At 41.5% G+C, this 20,325-nt stretch overlaps 1 protein-coding gene and 1 long non-coding RNA gene across 3 annotated transcripts in view; both read left to right on the forward strand.

The window, feature by feature from the left end:
- The window catches only part of LOC116691960 (ephrin type-B receptor 2), a 56,643-nt gene that overhangs the window by 3,791 nt on the left and 32,527 nt on the right, over positions 1 to 20,325 (forward strand). For both annotated transcript variants that reach the window (XM_032519895.1, XM_032519896.1), the window contains exon 2: positions 19,724 to 19,788. In XM_032519895.1, the coding sequence (XP_032375786.1) occupies positions 19,724 to 19,788 (65 nt within the window). The remainder of the gene's footprint in view (positions 1 to 19,723; positions 19,789 to 20,325) is intronic.
- Positions 712 to 7,158, forward strand: LOC116691979 (uncharacterized). Its single transcript, XR_004332601.1, has 3 exons — positions 712 to 761; positions 1,993 to 1,999; positions 7,147 to 7,158. It is a non-coding gene; the product is annotated as an uncharacterized LOC116691979 (long non-coding RNA).

The following is a 20,325-nucleotide window of genomic DNA, read 5'->3' on the forward strand; positions in this document are numbered from 1 at the left end:
CTTGTTTTCAGCCCGAAAGTGGATCAGCTGCTGTGTCCTCCTGCGTCCCTGTGTGATACAGGACGGTATATATAGTATAAAGTGAATCAGCTGCTGTGTGTCCTCCTGCGTCCCTGTGTGATACAGGACGGTATATATAGTATAAATTGGATCAGCTGCTGTGTCCTCCTGCGTCCCTGTGTGATACAGGATGGTATATATAGTATAAAGTGTATCAGCTGCTGTGTGTCCTCCTGCGTCCTTGTGTGATACAGGACGGTATATATAGTATAAAGGTGATCAGCTGCTGTGTGTCCTCCTGTGACCTTGTGTGACACAGGATGGTATATGTAGTATAAAGTGGATCAGCTGCTGTGTGTCCTCCTGCGTCCTTGTGTGATACAGGACGGTATATATAGTATAAAGGTGATCAGCTGCTGTGTGTCCTCCTGCGTCCTTGTGTGACACAGGATGGTATATGTAGTATAAAGTGGATCAGCTGCTGTGTGTCCTCCTGTGTCCTTGTGTGATACAAGACGGTATAAAGGTGATCAACTGCTGTGTGTCCTCCAGCGTCCCTATGTGATACAGGACGGTGCATATATAGTATAAAGTGGATCAGCTGCTGTGTGTCCTCCTGCGTCCCTGTGTGATACAGGACAATATATGGTACAAAATAAAGCAATGTCAAAACGAAATTCTCTGCTAATGGTTAAAACGGTAGACATGCATGGAGTCCATTCAAGGCACAGAACTGCGGGACTGTTGTGCATATCAGCAATGTTTTAATAAGCGATTAAGCAATTTAAAAAAAGTTTCAATTAAGAACATGGTTGTAAGTATATATGTAAAGAACTGTATAGAGCACAAAACAAGACTGTTGTAATTTTTAAATCAATTATTTAAGACAAAAATACTTACATTTATGGGTGTCTCAGGTCAATCTGGCAGCCACTGTTGCCTGTTGCGCAGTGTATATCGATACCCCTCGGTTTCAAGTAAGCTTGTGTCCTCCCTAGGTTTTTTCTTTAACTGTCTATGGTTTCAAGGGCCATACACCCCTACCCCTCGATCAAAATGAGTATTGGGACAGCCTCGTGTGAACGCGCAAAACCCAGGGGAAGGGGTAAGACAGAGAAATGAGATTCAACTTTATTCTTCTATTTGTATTGTTGGAATTTAAAATGTTATATGTGCTTAAACATTGTGGGTGATTGCACTATACATTCAAGTCAAAAGGTAAAAGCATTATTTCAGCATAAATGAAGACATGTTGGTCATGCATCAAGTTTGTTGTCATAAGTATATAGTTTGTTGTTTGTTACATTAAGATGTTTTGCAATAATTCTGTTTTATAATATAAGATGTTCTGTTACATTTTGTTATAATCCAGCTCTACAAATGTGTCAGAAGTTGAATTGATGACGTTAGAGAGACACATTCTGTCTCTGGTTCCAGTCCTTCTTAATGGCCCACTGATCTTTTGCTTTGCCAGTCCTGAAGTGAGGGTCATAAACCTTCAGTCACATTTCAATCTAAAAGATAACGATTAAGCACACAAACACATCACCTCACTGTGACCCCAAGAGACCCCACCCTTTGTGAATAAGACCAGGGGGTCCAGGAGCAGAGAGTCAGACAAATTTGGAGGAGAGCCATGTTAGGTTGACTCTGTATTTGTCTCTAGGATATCCTATGTAATAAAATGGATTCACACATCCACATCTGAGATTTTGACTACTAATTGAAGGAACCCTGAGAATGGAGCAGGATTTAGCTCCAACAGTATCTATTTTTATTTGAGCCTGTTTTTATTGTCTCCTTTTTAATTGCTCTTTCATGTTTTTTGAAAAAGCAATCTGAATTGCCCTGTGGCTCAAAGGTGCTGTAGAAATGAAGTCGCTTTGCCTTAGACCCTTCAGCCTGTCAGTCATTCAACAGGGCATAGTGAACCCTGGGGTGGTGCCTGCCTGCCACAGAGGAAGTAAAATATCTGCATGGAGTTTTGAAAAGTGTAACCGTGATAACTGTGACTTTAACAAACTGCAGGGTCCACGTAGTTTTGCTCTGTTTGCACCGCATCTCTAAATGTGTGTGTGTGTGTGTGTCTGTTGTTGCTCCACTCTCTGTCAACAAGCAGAGAGGACAGACATTCTTGTGCTTATATGCGCTCTGAGGTAACCTTACCAAAATGTGGCATGATTTAAGATGAATTGGTCCTCGGTAGTGCCGACGTAATTTGGTCAGCACTCAAAAAAGTACCCACACCTACCTAGAGGTCCAGGTTTTGAATCTGACCTGCAGGAGATTTTCTGCATGTCTTCCCTCTCTCTCTCTTCTTTCATGCTGTCCAGGGGGCTCATTTATAAACGTGGCGTACTGTGACAGTTTGTCAAGTTTCTGTTTACTCTTTCTGTCAGGTTTGTCTGAGGATGATACGGTGTGGTTCTCTTTTGAGTCAAGTTCCATTTCCTGCAGGCACAAAGCAAGGCTGAAGTAGTGCGTATGCCACTTCCCATGCAAAGGTTGTGATTTATAAAAAAAAAAAAAAGTTGACGTGACAATGTGCCGTCCTCCACGCAAACTCTGACCCATGCGTACGCACATTTTCGAGACAATGGTAATCAGCAACTCAGATGGTGAGGTGGTAAACTGAAGTCAGACTGCAGAAAGTAGATATAGTACATTGTAATATGTTTAAGTATTGATGCCTCACACACGTTTCTTCACTCCATATCATCCATGTTATTGTGAAGATTAAAGCCTATTGAGTGATAATTGCTCCATAAACACCAACTCAAATGTTGAATCAAAATTTGTTCTTAAAGTACATCTCACTTCTATACTATCTTTGTTGGGAGTCACACATGATAAGATAAGATAAGATAAGATAATTTGTTTATTAGTCCCCAATGGGGAAATTACTGTACTGCACTCTGTGTACACACTTTTTGTTAGTACTCACACACAGGCCTGAAATACACACACATGCTCAGGACCTATACATGCACTATACATGGAGAGATGTCAGAGTGAGTGGGCTGCCAGCTGAACCAGCGCCCTGAGCGGTCGGGGGGGTACGGTGCCCAGGAGGTGAAGTGGCATCTCTCCAGCCACCAATCCACACTCCCAACTTTTTGGGTCCATACGGGGATTTGAACCAGTGACCCTCCGGTTCCTAACCCAACTCCCTATGGACTGAGCTACTGCCACCCCCCTCAGTGGCTAGGTAAGATCCCATCAGCTAGATAACTCTTTTTCCAACTTTGGTCAGTACATGGCAGGATTAGCTGGGAGACTTCTTCTAGACGAGGGCCACTGCCTGCCGAACAGGGACAGGAAGTAGTTCTTTTGGAGATTATGGTCAACTAGTGTGTGTTGTAGCAGTGTTTTGCAATTCTGAACGAGCTAGCAGGCTAGCATAGAGCTAGCATGTGCTACTGTTAGCCACCTCACGGCTAGTGACATAGAAAGCCGTGCAGAATTTGAACAGCTCACCCGGAGACTGAAGGCAGAGGACATTCAGAAACCAGATCTCACTCAAAGTGAGTTTTTTCCAAGTTTTTATGTGTCTGGAAGCACCAGAGACACATTATTATTTTTTCATAATATAAGCACTTTAAAACAAAAGCTTTGGTAATAAAACTAGAACACAGCTCAACAAGCGAAAAAAACTAAAACAAGAATAAAGTCCAAAATCCAAGACTGAAACAACCAGGCACGGGTAACACATAGGGGTGGGGGAAAAAATCGATACAGCATAGTATCGCAATATTTCCCGTGGCGATACTGTATCGATACACAAACGCCAAGTATCGATTTTTTTATTATTTAAACTGCACATGAGAATTTAACTTTTTGGTAGTAGAATAATCAAATCAGTTGCTTCTTCAGTCCACCAGATGGCGCTGTTTGTTTTCTGGTGAGGTCAGCGGGGTGACTGTCAGCGTGCAAGAGGATGTAGATAAAATAAACATGGCAGCATCTGAGAGAGAAATCAGAAATGCACCGTCTGCATTTAAATCAAGTGTTTGGAACTTTTTCGGATTTTTTAACAAGGAGGGGACAACTGAGATGGATATGAGACATGCGATTTGCAAGGAGTGTCGTATGCAAATAAAATACTCAGGGAATACCACCAACATAAGGGCTCATCTTACACGCCACCATCCAGAGTTAGCGTTAGCCGAGGACGGTAAAGCTAATGCTAAACCAGCTCCGCCGAAAAACCAACCAACACTGGACACACTTAGCTTGACAAAGCTACCTCCAAATTCAGAGCGAGCGAAGAAAATAACTCAAGCCATCGCCTGCTTCATGTGCAAAGACCTGCGTCCATACAACGTTGTGGAAAATGAGGGATTTTGTCACTTGCTAAAAACACTGGAACCAAGGTACGTAACTCCGTCGCGCCGCTTTTTCACGGATACAGCCGTACCCAAGCTCTACAGAGAAGTTAAACTCAAAGTTCAGGAAAGTTTAAAAACAGGAGAACGTGTTGCATTGACTTGTGATGCATGGACGTCACGGGCAGTGGATTCCTATGTGACTATTACAGCTCATTATCTTACAGAAGACTGGCAACTGCTGTCTCACGTTCTCCAAACCAGAGCAGTACACGAAAGTCACACCGGGGCGAACATAGCACACCTTCTGCAAAATGCAGCACGAGAATGGGGGATTGCAGACAAAAACCTGGTGGTTGTCACCGACAACGCTTCTGATATGGCCGTTGCCGTTCAGTTAGCGGGACACCTCCACATCAAGTGTTTTGCGCACATGCTGAATCTGGCGTCGCAGGCGGGCCTTAAATCTCCCAACAGTGGCCAGGCTCATGGGGAGAGTACGGCGAATAACCAGCTTTTTCAACAGAAGCACGGTGGCACACCACGCATTGGAGAAAAAACAGATCATGTTACAGCTCCCGACCCATAAACTGAAGACTGATGTCAGCACGAGATGGAACAGTGCTTATGAAATGCTACTGCGGTTTCTTGAACAGCAGCCAGCCGTTTGTGCAGCGTTGTTGTCTCCCGAAGTAAGAAAGAGCAGCACAGATGTCTTCACATTAAATGAGTCTGATATTGGGAACGCTGAAGAAATTGTGCGGGCATTGAAGTCGATGCAAGTGGCGACCACTGTGATGTCTGAGGAAAAGAATCCTACTCTGTCACTCGTAGCACCGCTGCTCGCACAGTTGTTGCATGATACACAGGACAACATTGGTAACACCGCGCTGATCAGAAGCGTCAAACAAAGCATCAGTCAAGATCTTAAAAAGAGATATGCCAGTGCTGCAGAGAAGAACACCCTCTACACAGCATCATCCCTTGACCCCCTGTTTAAAACCCTGCCATTCCTGTCCCCCGAGGAGAGACAGGAGAGACCCTTCTCTCTGTGTGTGTGTGTGTATATTCTACAGGAAGAAATTAGACAGCAGACCATCTCTGAGCCAGAAGTCCAGGAGCATCAGGAGGAACCTGTCTATAATGAAGATGAACCTGGACCAGCCAAGATGAGGAAGTCATGTGGGCTAACAGACTTACTTGGTCAGACTTAAGGTGATGTTGGAGCCCCAACAAAATCATTAACTGCCATTGCTGAGGAGGAAGTAAAAGTCTACCAGGAGGTCAAATCACTGTCACTCACAGAAGATCCACTAAGCTGGTGGAAATCACATGAGCAAGCCTATCCTTTCCTGGCCAAGCTGGCAAAAAGATACCTTTGTATCCCAGGTACTAGTGTCTCAGCCGAAAGAGTCTTCTCGACGGCTGGAGACATTGTCACAGCACAAAGGAGCGCTCTGAGCTCAGAGCATGTTGATCAGCTCCTCTTTCTGAGCAAGAATGCTGACATTCCTTCACTGTCCAAATGTTTTTGAACTTTTGTTAATACCAAGGTTGGCAGCAAACAGTAGCATATTTTGTTTACTTAAAGAGTACATGTTCCATTTTATTTAATTTTAACATTTAATTTTAATGTAAGGCTACATGTTTTATTTTAAATTGAACAGTTATTGCCTTTCTAATTCCCTAAGGGCTGAAGTTGCTTGGAAAAATATACCTGTAGTAGCACAGCAGTGCATAACTGTTTGTATTAAAGTCTAGTCCACCTTAATTAAATGCAAACAGTTCAGTTTGCCAGTTGTATAACATTTATAACACATTCATGAAAGTGTTTGTTGTTAGTCAGCTTGACAGTCACATTTTACAGCAATAAAATCCATGTGAGATGAACAAACAGATGTTGACGATATTTTCCTTTGGGGACAAAATAATGAAGTTGGAAAAAGTAATAAAGTACAATATATCGCAGAATATCACAATATGTTTAAAATCGCAATAATATCGTATCGTGACCCAAGTATCGTGATAATATCGTATCGTGGTGCCTCTGGTGATTCCCACCCCTAGTAACACAGGTTATAGACCCAAAGCTGCGACAATGATACAGAATAGGCCTACTACAAGCTCAAAAACAAAGCCACAAAACACAAGGGTACAACACACATCACTGAATTATATTTAATCAAATCAAAGTGATACCATATCTGAAGTCCTTTTCCCTCAAACCTTGGTGCAGAATTACAGCCACTAGAGCCGGTTCCCACAATGAGCCTACCTTAGTACGTACCATGTCTGAGTCTGTAGCTTTAGAAGTGGAATCAAGGTGGAGGCAGGGGGTGTGGCCTTGACCAACTGCCGCGTTGCTTATTTGAAAGCCAAGATGTCTCTCTCTCATGTGTGGGCCAAATGTTCTCATTTCTCATTTTCTCATCTCATTTTCTCAAAGGCAGAGTAGGATACTCAGGGCTTGGTTTACACCCATCGCCATTTTTAGCCACTGGGGGACCATAGGCAGGCTGGGGGAACTATATAACTAGTGATTAAGTTACAAAATATACTTTGTACATCTGTTGTCTGTATGCTCCCCCCAACACTTCTGATAGTCACGTGACTGTACACCACACACACTGACTTCCCAGTGGTTGTCTTCAGGGACTTTGTTACCACGGTAGCGCTTAATACAGCCATGGGGAGGCGTTATTCAGAGGGCAGATTCCCCACAGAACCTTCAAAGCAGGCATCAGTGAGAGAGACAACGCCAGACGCTGAGTGGTGAAGAGAGGAGAGCGAGGGGCTGCCAGTGAGCGCTGTTGGGCTGGAGTTAGCATAGCGGCGGTGTGAGGGAGAAGAGACAGCAAAGAGGATGTAAAGTGAGTTAACAGAGAACACAGAGCTTCTGGATTTAAGCTAATGTATATTTTCCTACATTTTAATTTTTAAAGAAAACAAAATAGTGACCGGTAGTGGTCGCAGACCCCCTGTTGAGACCCCTGCTCTGCTGTATATAGTTAAACCAGCTTCTATTCTGTATTCTATACAAAATGACATTCTTCAGCCAGAGGCACACCATGGAATTTAGGGCAACATTGGCTCTCAGCTGTTGTTATTCACATTTAGAAGTTCAGCATCAGACGCTATTTACATATTTTCAGTATAATTGGTATTTCCCTACACAAAAAGTGAAAAAACTTCAAATTTCAGTTCTGCTTTAAAACTTATTTTGGTAACTTTTACAAAAAATAACTAGGGGTGTGCAAAAAAAATAAAAATTGTATTCAAATCACGAATCAAGCTTACCGATTCAAAATTGATTCATAGAATTCCAAAAATCAGCTAGCTAGCTAGCTAGCTAGATAGATACTTTATTGATTCCCAAGGGGAAATTCAAGGTCCCAGTAGCTTACAGACGTCACTGTTACGACCAGGCTCGTCTCTATTTAAGTTTAGCATCCACCTCAAGCTTAAAAGGTTTGGAAAAGTCAGGTGCCCAGGAGAATGAATAAGTAACGCTTTAACGCTGTCGAATGCAACCTGACATTCCTGGGTCCATGAGAAGTTTACTTTTGGACTAACTAGACTGGTTAGCGGATGTACAACACTGGAGAAGTTACGACAGTAAATCCTAGAATAACCAGCTATCCCTAAGACCTGTCGCAACCCTTTAAGTGTTTTAGGGATGGGACAATCGCTTCCAGCAGTAACTTTAGCCTCAATAGGGCACACCTGACCCTGTCCCACTTGCTGTCCAAAAAATAAATAACGGTAGCTCTCCCAAATTCACAATTAGCCAAACATTATTAATCTCTAACAATCTCTTAACACTCTTTGCATGTATACATGCCTGCAGACATACATACAAGCATACATACACTCATACATGCATACATACATACATGCATACATGAATTCATACATACATGGGAAAAGTAACTACATTCACATACTGTGAATCGTTTTTTAAACAAAAATCGAATCGTAACCCTAAAAATCGGAATCGAATCGTAACTGAATTGTGACATTTTCTGAATCGTACACCCCTAAAAATAAGAGACATAGAGAGATGGAGAGAGACAGAGAGAGGGAAACGAAGAGACATAGAGAGATGGAGAGAGACAGATAGAGGGAAACGAAGAGACATAGAGAGATGGAGCGAGAGAGAGAGAGATTGCAGCCGTGGTTAAGCAAGCTAAAGAGTGAAGGAAGAGAGGGAGCAGGAGCGAATCAGAGGATTAAAACATCACGTCGCAAAAGCACAAAACACACACACGCACACACGCACACACGCACACACACACACAACACACACACACACACAGTGTTGGGCAAGTTACTTCCAAAATGTAATACATTACAGATTATTAGTGATTACATACAAGTTATTTTGAGAGTAATTACTTATGTTACAGCATTACTGTCCCTGAACTGTAACGCGTTACATTACTTTTGAGTCACTTTCACCAAAATAAGACCGGAAGTTTGACTTGGCATCCAGCGTGCAAATTTCACTATTAGATCAACAACGTCTCCTCTTTATCATAATATTTTGTATAATTAATATGAATACGCAAAATAACTAAAGCTTTGACAAATAGTGAAGTACAACGTACAATAGGCAAGTAGGAGAAAATGAAAATACTTCATTAAAAGTACGTTACAGTTGAATTGAAGTACGCCATTGTTGTAAAATGTTTGCGTAAAGCACTTGAATAAGAGATCATGTGAGCACCCTCGTGAATTAGCCTACTGTTCCTAACGTGCATTCATAAATCCTACATAACATCGTCATGAGACGTACTTATTGATGGATGCACACTGTAATGTCGACAAACTTAGTACAATGACGGGAGAAAGGAAAGTGTGATAGCGTTCAACGTTAACGCCTTGTCTCTCTCGCTCGAGACCGCTGTCTCCAACGTTACTAGCAGGTAGAGTGAGCTACAACTGACAGGGAGAGAGAGACTGTATCACTACAGCCAATACAGTCCGCTCAAAGCAATGGTCTTTTTTCACAAATAGGTTGCATCTAAGGGGGAAAAAGATCTTCCACTTAAGGGGCCCAATCTTGCAAAGCCTGATGCAAGTGTCTTTGCTAGTTTAAGACCGACACAGTTGTCAATTTCCAGACTAGGATTAGCGTGTGTCTGACAGGTTGGGGGGGGCATCACGATGGTGGCTCTCCATCGTGATGGCTGGCCAACATCATGATGACATTGTCCATCGGTCCAAACCTACTGCATATTATACCTTTAAAACTATTTAGCCTGGTGTTTCTGATTTTTTTTTGTTCTTGGAGTGCAGCTCGGACTCAGTGCCCTTTGCTTCTCAGTGGAAGTCAGTTATCTAAGCAAATCCATAATCAGCAACGTGCTCTCTAGCCTCTGGGAGCAGTGACAGAAAACATTGAGCATCAAACCGCCTATGACCCAGTTCTTCCCTGGCCCACTGGCGCGTCACCAAAACTTGGGAATTTGATCTTGAAGATGGCCAGACTGTGTCCACTGTGGAGCAGCAAGTCTCAAGGAACATTTCACATTAGTACGTCTATGTTTCAAAGATAACACATGCCATCTACTATTTGTTTTAAACAAGGTGGTGGATGGTACCACATGCTAGTCCTGTTACCATGTTTTCTTTTCTTAAAAAGGTCCCATGGCATGAAAATGCCACTTTATGAGGTTTTTAACATTAATACGCGTTCCCCCAGCCTGCCTATTGTCCCACAGTGGCTAGAAATAGTGATAGGTGTAAACCGAGCCCAAGGGTATCCTGCTCTGTCTGCGAGAAAATGAAAGCTCAGATGGGCCGATCTGGAAGTTACCTCCCCTTTTTTTGCTTTGCCCGCCCAGAGAATTTGGCCCACCCATGAGAGAGAGACATCATGGCTTTCAAATGAGCAAAGTTGGTCAAGGCCACAACCCCAGCCCCCATCTTGCCCCCTTCTTCCTTTCCTCAAAAGCTACAGACTCAGAAATGGCACGTCCTAAGGAAAGCTCGTTGTGGGACTGGCTCTAGTGGCTGTAATTCTGTACCAAGGCTGAATTTTGGGAAAGAGACTTCAGATACAATATTAGGGGACCACTAAGGTTTATATAAAAGAGACTTCAGGTACAGTAGTGGGGGACCACTAAGGCCTATATAAAAGAGACTTCAGGTACAGTATTAGGGGACCACTAAGGTCTATATAAAAGAGACTTCAGATACAGTATTAGGGGACCACTAAGGTCTATATAAAAGAGACTTCAGATACAGTATTAGGGGACCACTAAGGTCTATATAAAAGAGACTTCATATACAGTATTAGGGGACCACTAAGGTCTGTATGAAAGGGACCACTAAGGTCTATATAAAAGAGACTTCAGATACAGTATTAGAGGACCACTGAGGTCTACATAAAAGATACTTCAGATACAGTATTAGGGGACCACTAAGGTCTATATAAAAGCATCCAAAAAGCCTCATGTCATGGGACCTTTAACGCTAACCTTACCTATTTCTTGTTGAATCTGTCATCTTGCAGCATTTAGCTCCAGAGCTCCTCCCATAATGCACTGCGTCTTCTTCCCAATGCCCCAGCTGGTAGGATGGACAAATCCTTATCCTTACACTGATATGGTGAATACAATATCATTTTACAGAAATGCACTTCATAAAATAACATATTATTTGATGTGATTGCTGCAACACATTTAAAGATCATCTAGAAGGAATGATATCAGTCTAAATGTTATTAATTAAGTTACTTTGGGACATGTAATCCCACTGAGGATTGGATCTGTTCATAATGCGTTCAACAATAAGACAGCATGACAAAGACTTTCCGACACATCTACGTACACGTCATGTTTCCATAATCCAATAAGCAATGCTCTTACATTTGTAGAGCACATTCTTGCTCCCAGAAGTGCCACCTCCTGATTTCAACCTTGATTTCCCCTTTCAACATTATTTGTAAAATGGGCTTGACTTTAGTCACACCTTTGGCGGGCATTACATTTCCCCAAAGGTAATCATGACTTCAGTGCATTTCCCAACAACACACAGAGACTGTGAATCCACCGAAGTAGAACATTTTAAAGCATAAATGCACTGATGCATGTTCCAATGAGATCCCTTGACTCAGCCCATGTAACATCTGACTGTGCTGTCAGTAGTCCAATGCCATGACTCAATAGATGAGTTATCAGTAGTTGACATTGGCATTAGACAGCAGGTTGACGCAGGTTGTGTTTTAGTATCCCACCTGTTTAGTGTTGGTAGTGTATAAAAACTACCCAAAACGTCTGTGTGGCAATAGTATTAAGTATTTATTGGATTGCTGTCCAAAGTACCTTTTGTATATTATTTTCCATATTAAGGATCCAGCACCCAGTCTTCTACATTTCCATGTAAGTTGAGCATATTAAGTCTTATTAGATATTTTTGATGATGATGGAGGGCCCCCCATTCAGACAGATCAGGCCCATTACACAGAGCTTCTAATGCTGTTTTTTAGCACTTGCTCCTGGAGTTCTCCCCACAGAGTTTAAGGGCCCACATTTATGGACTACTCAGACCTTCTAAAATCCTATAAACTGAGGGGATAAACACTCATAAATGTATGTTATCATGATGGTTTTCTGGCATTACTTAATAATAAGTAGTGACTTAACACAGAGGTTCTGGCCCCTGTGGTTCTCTGGGCCTGTTTGGTAACATACTCCCAGTGCCATACTCCCAGTGCAGACTGGTATTGGCTCCAGTCATTAGCAGGAGGAATGATCTAAAGAGTATAGAAGTGCACTAAACGTGAAACATTTCCATTATATCAACTGAGAGTTGAGTGGATTAAGCAGTTAGGAGATCTGGGGCAAACATGTGTCAATGGGCCTCTACTGACCTACCTCACCTCCAACCTGTGTGCTCTGAGTTAATATGACAAGGCCGTAGTACTCAAGTCTAGTTTCAGTCTCTCCAGTCTGCTGCTCCTCTGTCCCCACACAGAGACGCACGTCTTTAATTTCACAGCATGTGTAGCTCATTCCCCCCCCCCCCCCACGGTGTATTACTGGGAACAATACAGAGAGGATTTCCATTGGCTGCTTGTAGGAAGCTATATTTCAATCTGCTCTGTCTGGGCACTCTTGTCCACCGTGCTGTTTTACGCAAACACAGCTCTACTCTGCAAATACCTGATTTTTTACAAACAAGCTGAAACAAAAGATGTTGATTTGTAGCCTAACCGTTTATCTTAGTTTGCCACAAATCTTGAAATGTGGACAAATTCTTGTAAACTTAACTCCTGGCTGAACTAACCATCCTCTCTGCTGGAGTGCTAAATCTACAGATGTATTATACTACTTAATATGCGCCTGACTGATGTCATTATTCTTCATTCTTGAAGATGATGCTGTTTGTATTATTTTGCAACAGCATGGTTTCATTGGAAATGAGGCATACATGAGACGATGGATTATTTTATGTCTCTGATGCTTCCATACGCATACAAACTTGGGAAAAAAATATCCGTGCTGTTCTGAGTGAGATACGATTTCTTAATGTCCTCTGTCTTCAGCCTCCGGGTGAGCTGTTCAACATCTGCACGGCTTTCTACGTCACTAGCCGAGACGAGGTGGCTAAACGTAGCATGCTAGCGCTAACATGCTAGCTCGTTCTCTACAACACACACTCTGCAGCAATGTGCAGGACAGCAAAAATATGGTGTTTTTTTGTATATGAAACCATGTAAACCTATTCTGGTACAACATCAAAACTATCAAAAGCCCCACACAGGTTGTGTTTACACAACTTTATTTAATGCACCATGTGATTACAACATACTGTAAACTAAAACCTGTTTAAAATAGATTTAACCCAGGCAACACAGGGCCACAAGATTAGCTACTATTCAGGAACTGATATTTGACATTGTACGTGGTACAAATTCTTAAACCAATCCTCAAGTTACAGCCCGACCAATAAAGTTATTTGTAGTTTTTTATGATTTCTCACTATTGATGTAGTTAAAAAATAAATCTGCCATTATATATGCAAATACCGATAGTTTGGAAAATGCTTAATATCAGCCGATAATATCGACCCACCGATATATCAGTCGGGCTCTAACTCAAGTAATCAAACTGTAATTAATTGTCAGTAAACCTGGGGTGTTAAGAAGTTTCTGAGATCTCGGGGCAGTTGCACACATGATGTTGCACTAACCAGTGAGGCTGTAAAAATGGAATATGATCTCTACATTGTAGATTGGAAATCAATCTAACATCTATTATGAATTTGTCACTTTAAATTTCAAAGTGAGGTTATGATTAGGATGTAGTTTAGGATACCTCATTAAGAAACAATAATCAGAATAAAGCAAGAAACTGTGTTTATGTACTAAAGCTGATGCTGAAAGCAGCATGGCGGCAGCCCTGTGACATAAAGCCAAGTGAATTTCACTGATGTATCCCTGTGGGTGGAGTACAGAGTGTGGCTCAGCCTACAAGGATTATGTTTGCTGGACTTGGCCCACTCTCTCCTCCTCTTTGGCCTACTTTTCATTGAATCATGCAGAGAAAGGCAGAACAAGAGCTCTCTCTTGCTCTCTCTACATATCTATATATATAGAATTATTAAGTGCTTTTTGTCATTTGTGTTGCTGTTCAGTACGTCCTCCAAGCCATTTTTAATGATTAACAATTTGTATTGATTTTTTAACAGTATACCAAACATACAATTTACAACATTAACACATACCCCGCCCCAAACCCCCTGTTGTCCTCACCTCCTACTCAGACAAAAATAGAGAAAAGATGACAATTATCTTAACATTCAAACAACACAACAGAAACAGAAAAGACAGTAAACTGTAAATCAAATAAACATGTGTTTATGTGACAACATGTACATGTCTCTCCACAGCACATAGCTTCCTAGGAGCTCTACAGAAGGCTTAAGTCCTTTCCCCATTTCATAGTGTAGACATTCAATCTGTCAAACCGTTTCTATGACACTATTTCAAACACCACCACCTTAGCCATCTCACAAAACTACTCCTGGATTGACGGCACTCCTTCGTTATTCCATCCTCATAAAATCATATTTCTGTGGCTATCATCAAACGATTCTGGACCCTGGACAGCTCCTTCTGTTTATCAATCCTGTTTAGGATTGACCCATCTTCCAGAACAAATCATCTTGGGCTGGATGGAACCTGGGTCCCTCCAATCTGACATACTGTAGGTTATCATGTATCCCGGTCCAAAACTCCTGGACCTTATCACAGGACCAGAGGACATGAAGTAATTGGCCGTCCTCTTTCTTACATTTCTAACAATGTGCTGTGTCTTTCAGACCAATTCTAAGCAATCTGGTGGTAGTCCAATAGATGCAATGCATAATCTTGAGCTGAATTGAGAACACAACTGGATTCAAAACCTTCATAGCATTTTAGGTCACAGCAACATATTGTGTCCAGTCAGTTGTGGTCAAACTGCAGAAACTCAGGAGCTGCCATGACCAGTGTCTAGTCATGAAAGCAGGGCAACATAAACTCATGGACCCCCACCCTCGCCAGCCTACACTGTCCCCATTTCCCTGCTCCAACTCCCATTAGCAGCTCCAACCAATGCATTTTAAATGCACAACTGCAGCACTGCCTTTCATTATTAACACATATCTTAACTTGTGTCTTTTAAGCTCTCCTCTCTCTGATCATGTTATATTTCATCATGTTTGCTGTTCACCTGCTGTTTGCAAAATCCATCAGAATACAGGCAGAAAGGTGGTAAATTCAATTCTCAGGTCTATTTGATCTCAGTATTGTCTGCAGAGTTGATAGCTTGCCAGGTAGAGAGTGTACTGTTAAGACTGTGTTTCCTGTCTGTCTCTCACTATTGAATAAAAAAGCAGAAAGACTGTGCAGTGCTGAGTATCAATACATGCATATTTGTATAAAAGGTACAAGGTGTCAATATTTATTGTATCATCCTGCCTATATAAAACTTACAGAAAATATAATCTGTCTCCACACACTGGAATATTGCAGTAATAAATACATTTACACTGCAGTCAACTACAAATATATATAGTAGATATATAATGTAAACAGAAATCTATAGTGTATAAATATCATGTCTGTGACTATTTGTCCAATATCGTTTCAGTAGGAGACAATACTAATTAATTCAACGTTATTTATAGAATAAAGTCATAACAAGAGCTATCTTAAGACACTTTACAGATAGAGTAGCTCTAGACCACACTCCACAATTTACAAAGACCCAACAATTCTAGTAATTTCCTCAAGAGATAGCATTTAGTGCGACAGCTATCACCATTTCTAGCCACTGGGGGACCATAGGCAGGCTGGGGGAACACACATTAATATTAAAAAACCTCATAAAGTGACATTTTCATGCCATGGGACCTTTAACAAACTCTAAGTCCCCCTTTAACCCTGATCTCTGCACGCGTGCACCACCTCAATAAAAAGACAGCATGAATGGAGCCATGATACTATGATTCACCATGGCAACATCCACAAACAAACTGGTAGGCTGTTGTAGAGGAGAGAATTTGCGTGGGAGAAAATTGCTGCTGCGAGTTAATGTGTATATTCCAATATAGTGTATATCATGTTTAATCATAAGTATAGCCTAATATTACTGGTGAAATGGTATTAAACCTATAATTTATTTAATTTAGGTGCAATACTGTGGGTAAAATAAAGTACTATGCCTACTAATCCCATTCTGGGGCTGCAGCACCATCATTAACAGAATTATAATTCATAATTTTTATTCCAAAGGGTTTACATCATTCACCTGCAATAATAGCCAACTGTGGAACTCCTTTAATGGCTCTTACAGGTTTGTGTCCGGGAAACTGTACAAAAACGTTTAGAACAAGTTTCAGAGCGAGTTACTAATATGCTCCGCATCACCAATGTTGTAAAGAAATCTGCCATTTGCAAAAAAATTATTGTATCATGTGTATAATGTGTCACAAATAATCTGCTGGGAGAGTATGTCCAAGATGGGTGGCATTAGTAATTAGAGCCCAACCAATATATCGGCGGGCCGATATTATTGGGGTATATTAGGCATTTCCCGAACTATTGGTATCAGCATTCACGATGGCTGATTTTTTTAACTTATTCATTCATTCATGAATATATAAAAAATAAAATAAGAACGGACGGTCAACCATGTTGAGTGTTGCCGTTGCATAGTTTGTCCACCAGAGGATGCTCTACAATGTCCCTTGTTGGCAACACTCTGATTATTATTTTTTTTGTTATAGTGTTTTTGTTCAAAAGACTTTAAGTTTCCCAATTATACATTTTATTTATCAGAACTTTAATATATTTTGATGTTCCTCTGTTCTGTTGTGACAGTAAAACCAATTATCATATTATTTTAGTGAGAACTCATAAATAACTACAAATAACTAATGCTAGGGAAATCTGTTTATGATTTTTTACGCGTTTCTGAAGTTCTTTTTATTTATTGGAATATTGGATTTTTAAATAACCAAATATTTGTAACTGTATTGGACTTAAACATCGGTTGGGCTCTATTAGTGATATGAGGTAATGTAGCCTATAGGCTGCATAACAGACTGGGAAGAAAAATGATACCGCTCAAATAATATGTAATCCAAAATACAGACCTGATACAGACTGAATGAATGAATGAGGATATGAAAGAGCGCTGAGTCAGCGGGAGGAGACTGAGAGAAGAAAACCTGCTTCTGACCAGGTTAGGTTCCCAGACTCAGTTACCATAGTAACTGACTCTGAGGTGAAGGTACCTTTCTTTCTGAAACAGAAAACCCTTTTCCTGAGTTTCCCTCATCTCAGGGTTAACAAACTCAGAGTTTTCACTAAACTTGCTTTCTGAAACAGGGCCCTGGCCAACCACTGTGTGAAGTGGTTGTTTTCAGAAAACGTACACAACTTGTGGATGCAGCATGGGTTAGACAATCAGAAAGGATGTTGCAGAAGCTGGTATACAACAAGCGGTTTGTTTTCAACATACTGTGGCAGAGATGACCTAATAAAACCTTTTTTCTATTGGAAATATTGGATCTAGTGTTTTGAGAATTGACTAGGAAATAGAAAGATGTCTCTGCCTCTGCTCCTTCACTATAAACACTCATCTGAGTCCTTTCATCTCGTGGAAGTAGAATACTAAATCACTGGAGTACCCCTTTGATCAAGATGGGTTCAGTATGAAAGTCATGACAGCATAGGGCTTATTTTTTTCTACTTATTCATTTGAAAATTGAAAAAAAAAACTGAAACCAGAGAATGTTTGGTCATTGAATTGAATAACCAATTATTAAATAGTTGCCATTCATTTCCTGTTGGTCGACTAATTGATTCACCAACTAACATTTTCAGCTCCTCCAGGCAAATAATGGCAATTGCCATTTTGTGTCGACCAATGACCCACCACGTTAAGTGTGAATGCTACACTTGTGGTTTCTGTTCTCAGCGTGTTGTGAATTCCTTCTGCTCTGTTTGTGGCCTAACAGTTACAGTTATGCATAGGCTCATTGAACTGTGAAAATTGTGTTTGTGCATTTGTGCATCTAAGGAGTGGATAGGCAGGCAATACAAGCGCCACAATGAAACAACTGTCACCTAAAAGTCTTTTCAAATTAGATTTATGAAGATGGAAGCCGCCCGTGATAATCCGTGCGCTGTGATTTGTAGCCACTCACATCTGGAATAATCTCTTACTTCAGCAAGAGGCTTTGCTCAGCAGCAGCAGACTGTCAGGAAATGGTGAATAATTAAAGATGTGTTACATACACTGTGCTAGCAGCCTGATTTCACTTGACATGGTTTAAACTTGGTGTTGGGGAGATGGCACAGAGATTATGGACCTCGCTCAGTGGCTTCAGGATGTAGTGACAGAGACAGATTTCATACGAGGTCCCTCTAACCACACCATTAGCAGATTTCAGCCAATAACTCTGGGGCTCAGACAGATACACAACTACATGATGAGGCCGCCTAAAGGTGGGAGATTTACCACCTGGTGACCTGGTGACCTGGTGCAGTGATAACAACTTAGAGCTAAATGCTGTCAAAAGTCAACATTGTGGAGTCCTTCCGCTTCCAGGACTCCATCATGTCCCAGGATCTCAACTGAACATCAGCTCCCTCGTCAAAAAAGCCCAGCAGAGGATGTACTTCCTATGGCAGCTGAAGACGTTCAACCTGTCAATAACAATGCTGGCTCACTTCTACACTGCCATCATCGAGTCCATCCTCACGTGCTGCCACTACTAAGGACAAGGGCATAGTGCAGCGTATCGTCTGCTGTGCTGAGAAAGAAGGTGATTGGCTGCAATCCGCCGTCTCTCCAGGACGCTAAGTCCATTAGGACCCAGACCTCAGACATAAACATAGACAACAAACAGTTTCTTCCCCTCTGTAGTCAGCCTCACCAACAAGGCCCCAGACCCCCACTGACATAACTCTTTGGGCCCTATCTTGCACCCAGCCCAATTGACTTTGTACACCGACACATGTATCGTTCCTAATTTGCACCCAAAGCACAGCTTCCCTCCACAGACTCACATTGATAAATTAGGGAATGAACTTGCGCTTGCAGTTTCGGAACAAATTCCACCACAGACCAGGAAAAACCTAGTTTAAAGTCCTCTGCGCGTTATTCAGATGCTGTTTTGCGGTTTTGTTTTTTTTGCATGCTTGGCCGTAATGAATGGTGTGCACACCGCACATACACTTCTCTCATCTCACGGACCCAGCAGTTCCTAGATTTGCAAACCATACATAAATACAAGGAAAGTCATATAATAATAATAATAATAATAATAATAATAATAATAATAATAATAAAAAATTATACTTTGTTAATCCCACAAGGAAAATTACAACTTTTTTCACTCTGTGTGTGTGTGTGTGTGTGTGTGTGTGTGTGTGTGTGTGTGTGTTTGTATGATGATGCAGCAGGGACATAGCAGAGCCTGCAGCGCTCCGTTTGCTCCATGGCGAGATGATCCGGAGTGAGCAGCTCGCCATGGAGGGGGTGACAGGGGATGTTCTAGGATGGCTTAAATTTTACCCATCATCCTCCTTTACGCCAAAAAGCACAGAAGTTAATAATAAAAGCATTGGAAGTACAATCAGTGATAAAAGCCAGTGACAAATAAGCGGACAGTTCTACAGTGAGACACAGCAACCAACAGAGCATGGCAACATTCGCAGAGAGTATGATAACACAGTGGCGGGTACCCTCAGCATAACACTGACCTGCTGCTGTTGAGGGGTTTGATTACTGAGAAAGCAGGCTCTTCATGCTGTGCAGAAGGAATGCCAGCTGAGACAGTTTCTTATTAGATCAACTACTTCTTTAAACTGACCTTTTGATTTTTGTCCCCTGCAGAAGTACTGATGGATTCAACAACAGCAACAGCAGAGCTGGGCTGGACCATCTACCCATCACAGGGGGTGAGTGGAACAAACCACTGTGAACAATAACACTTAATGTGACAGGGGCTGTGTCGACTTCACTACAAACGATGAGCGTCTGCTGATTGGAGAACCAGACACATCAGTCTCTTTTGGATGAAACACCTGAAATGAAAGAACAATGATTGCGCTTACAAGCACATAATATTACAGATTTTTTGCCTTTATTCCGAAAAAAGGCAATATTTTGACTGAGCCGTTTCCATGGCTAATGAAAGTGAATATTACGTTTATATGTAGTCATGCAAAACAGGACTTTTACAAAGTTTACGAGCGGTGGAAGACTTGTTGGAGCGTGCAATCTCTCTTTCATTTATTCAACCACCATCTTGATATATCCAAAAGCCTGTTGATATCCAAGTCTTCTATCAATGTTTCAAAGTAGCTGTGTTTTTCCTCCTTGCAATCTGGAGGCTGGTTGTTTTTGTGTACAGCAACCGTAGCAACGCACAGAGCTGACCATAAGCCGTAAACAGGCAAGAGGTCGTAAACTGGCCATAAACTGGGGTAAAAACC

This window comes from Etheostoma spectabile, chromosome 7 (assembly GCF_008692095.1).
Source record: "Etheostoma spectabile isolate EspeVRDwgs_2016 chromosome 7, UIUC_Espe_1.0, whole genome shotgun sequence".
In the NCBI taxonomy this organism is placed as follows: Eukaryota; Metazoa; Chordata; class Actinopteri; order Perciformes; family Percidae; genus Etheostoma; species Etheostoma spectabile.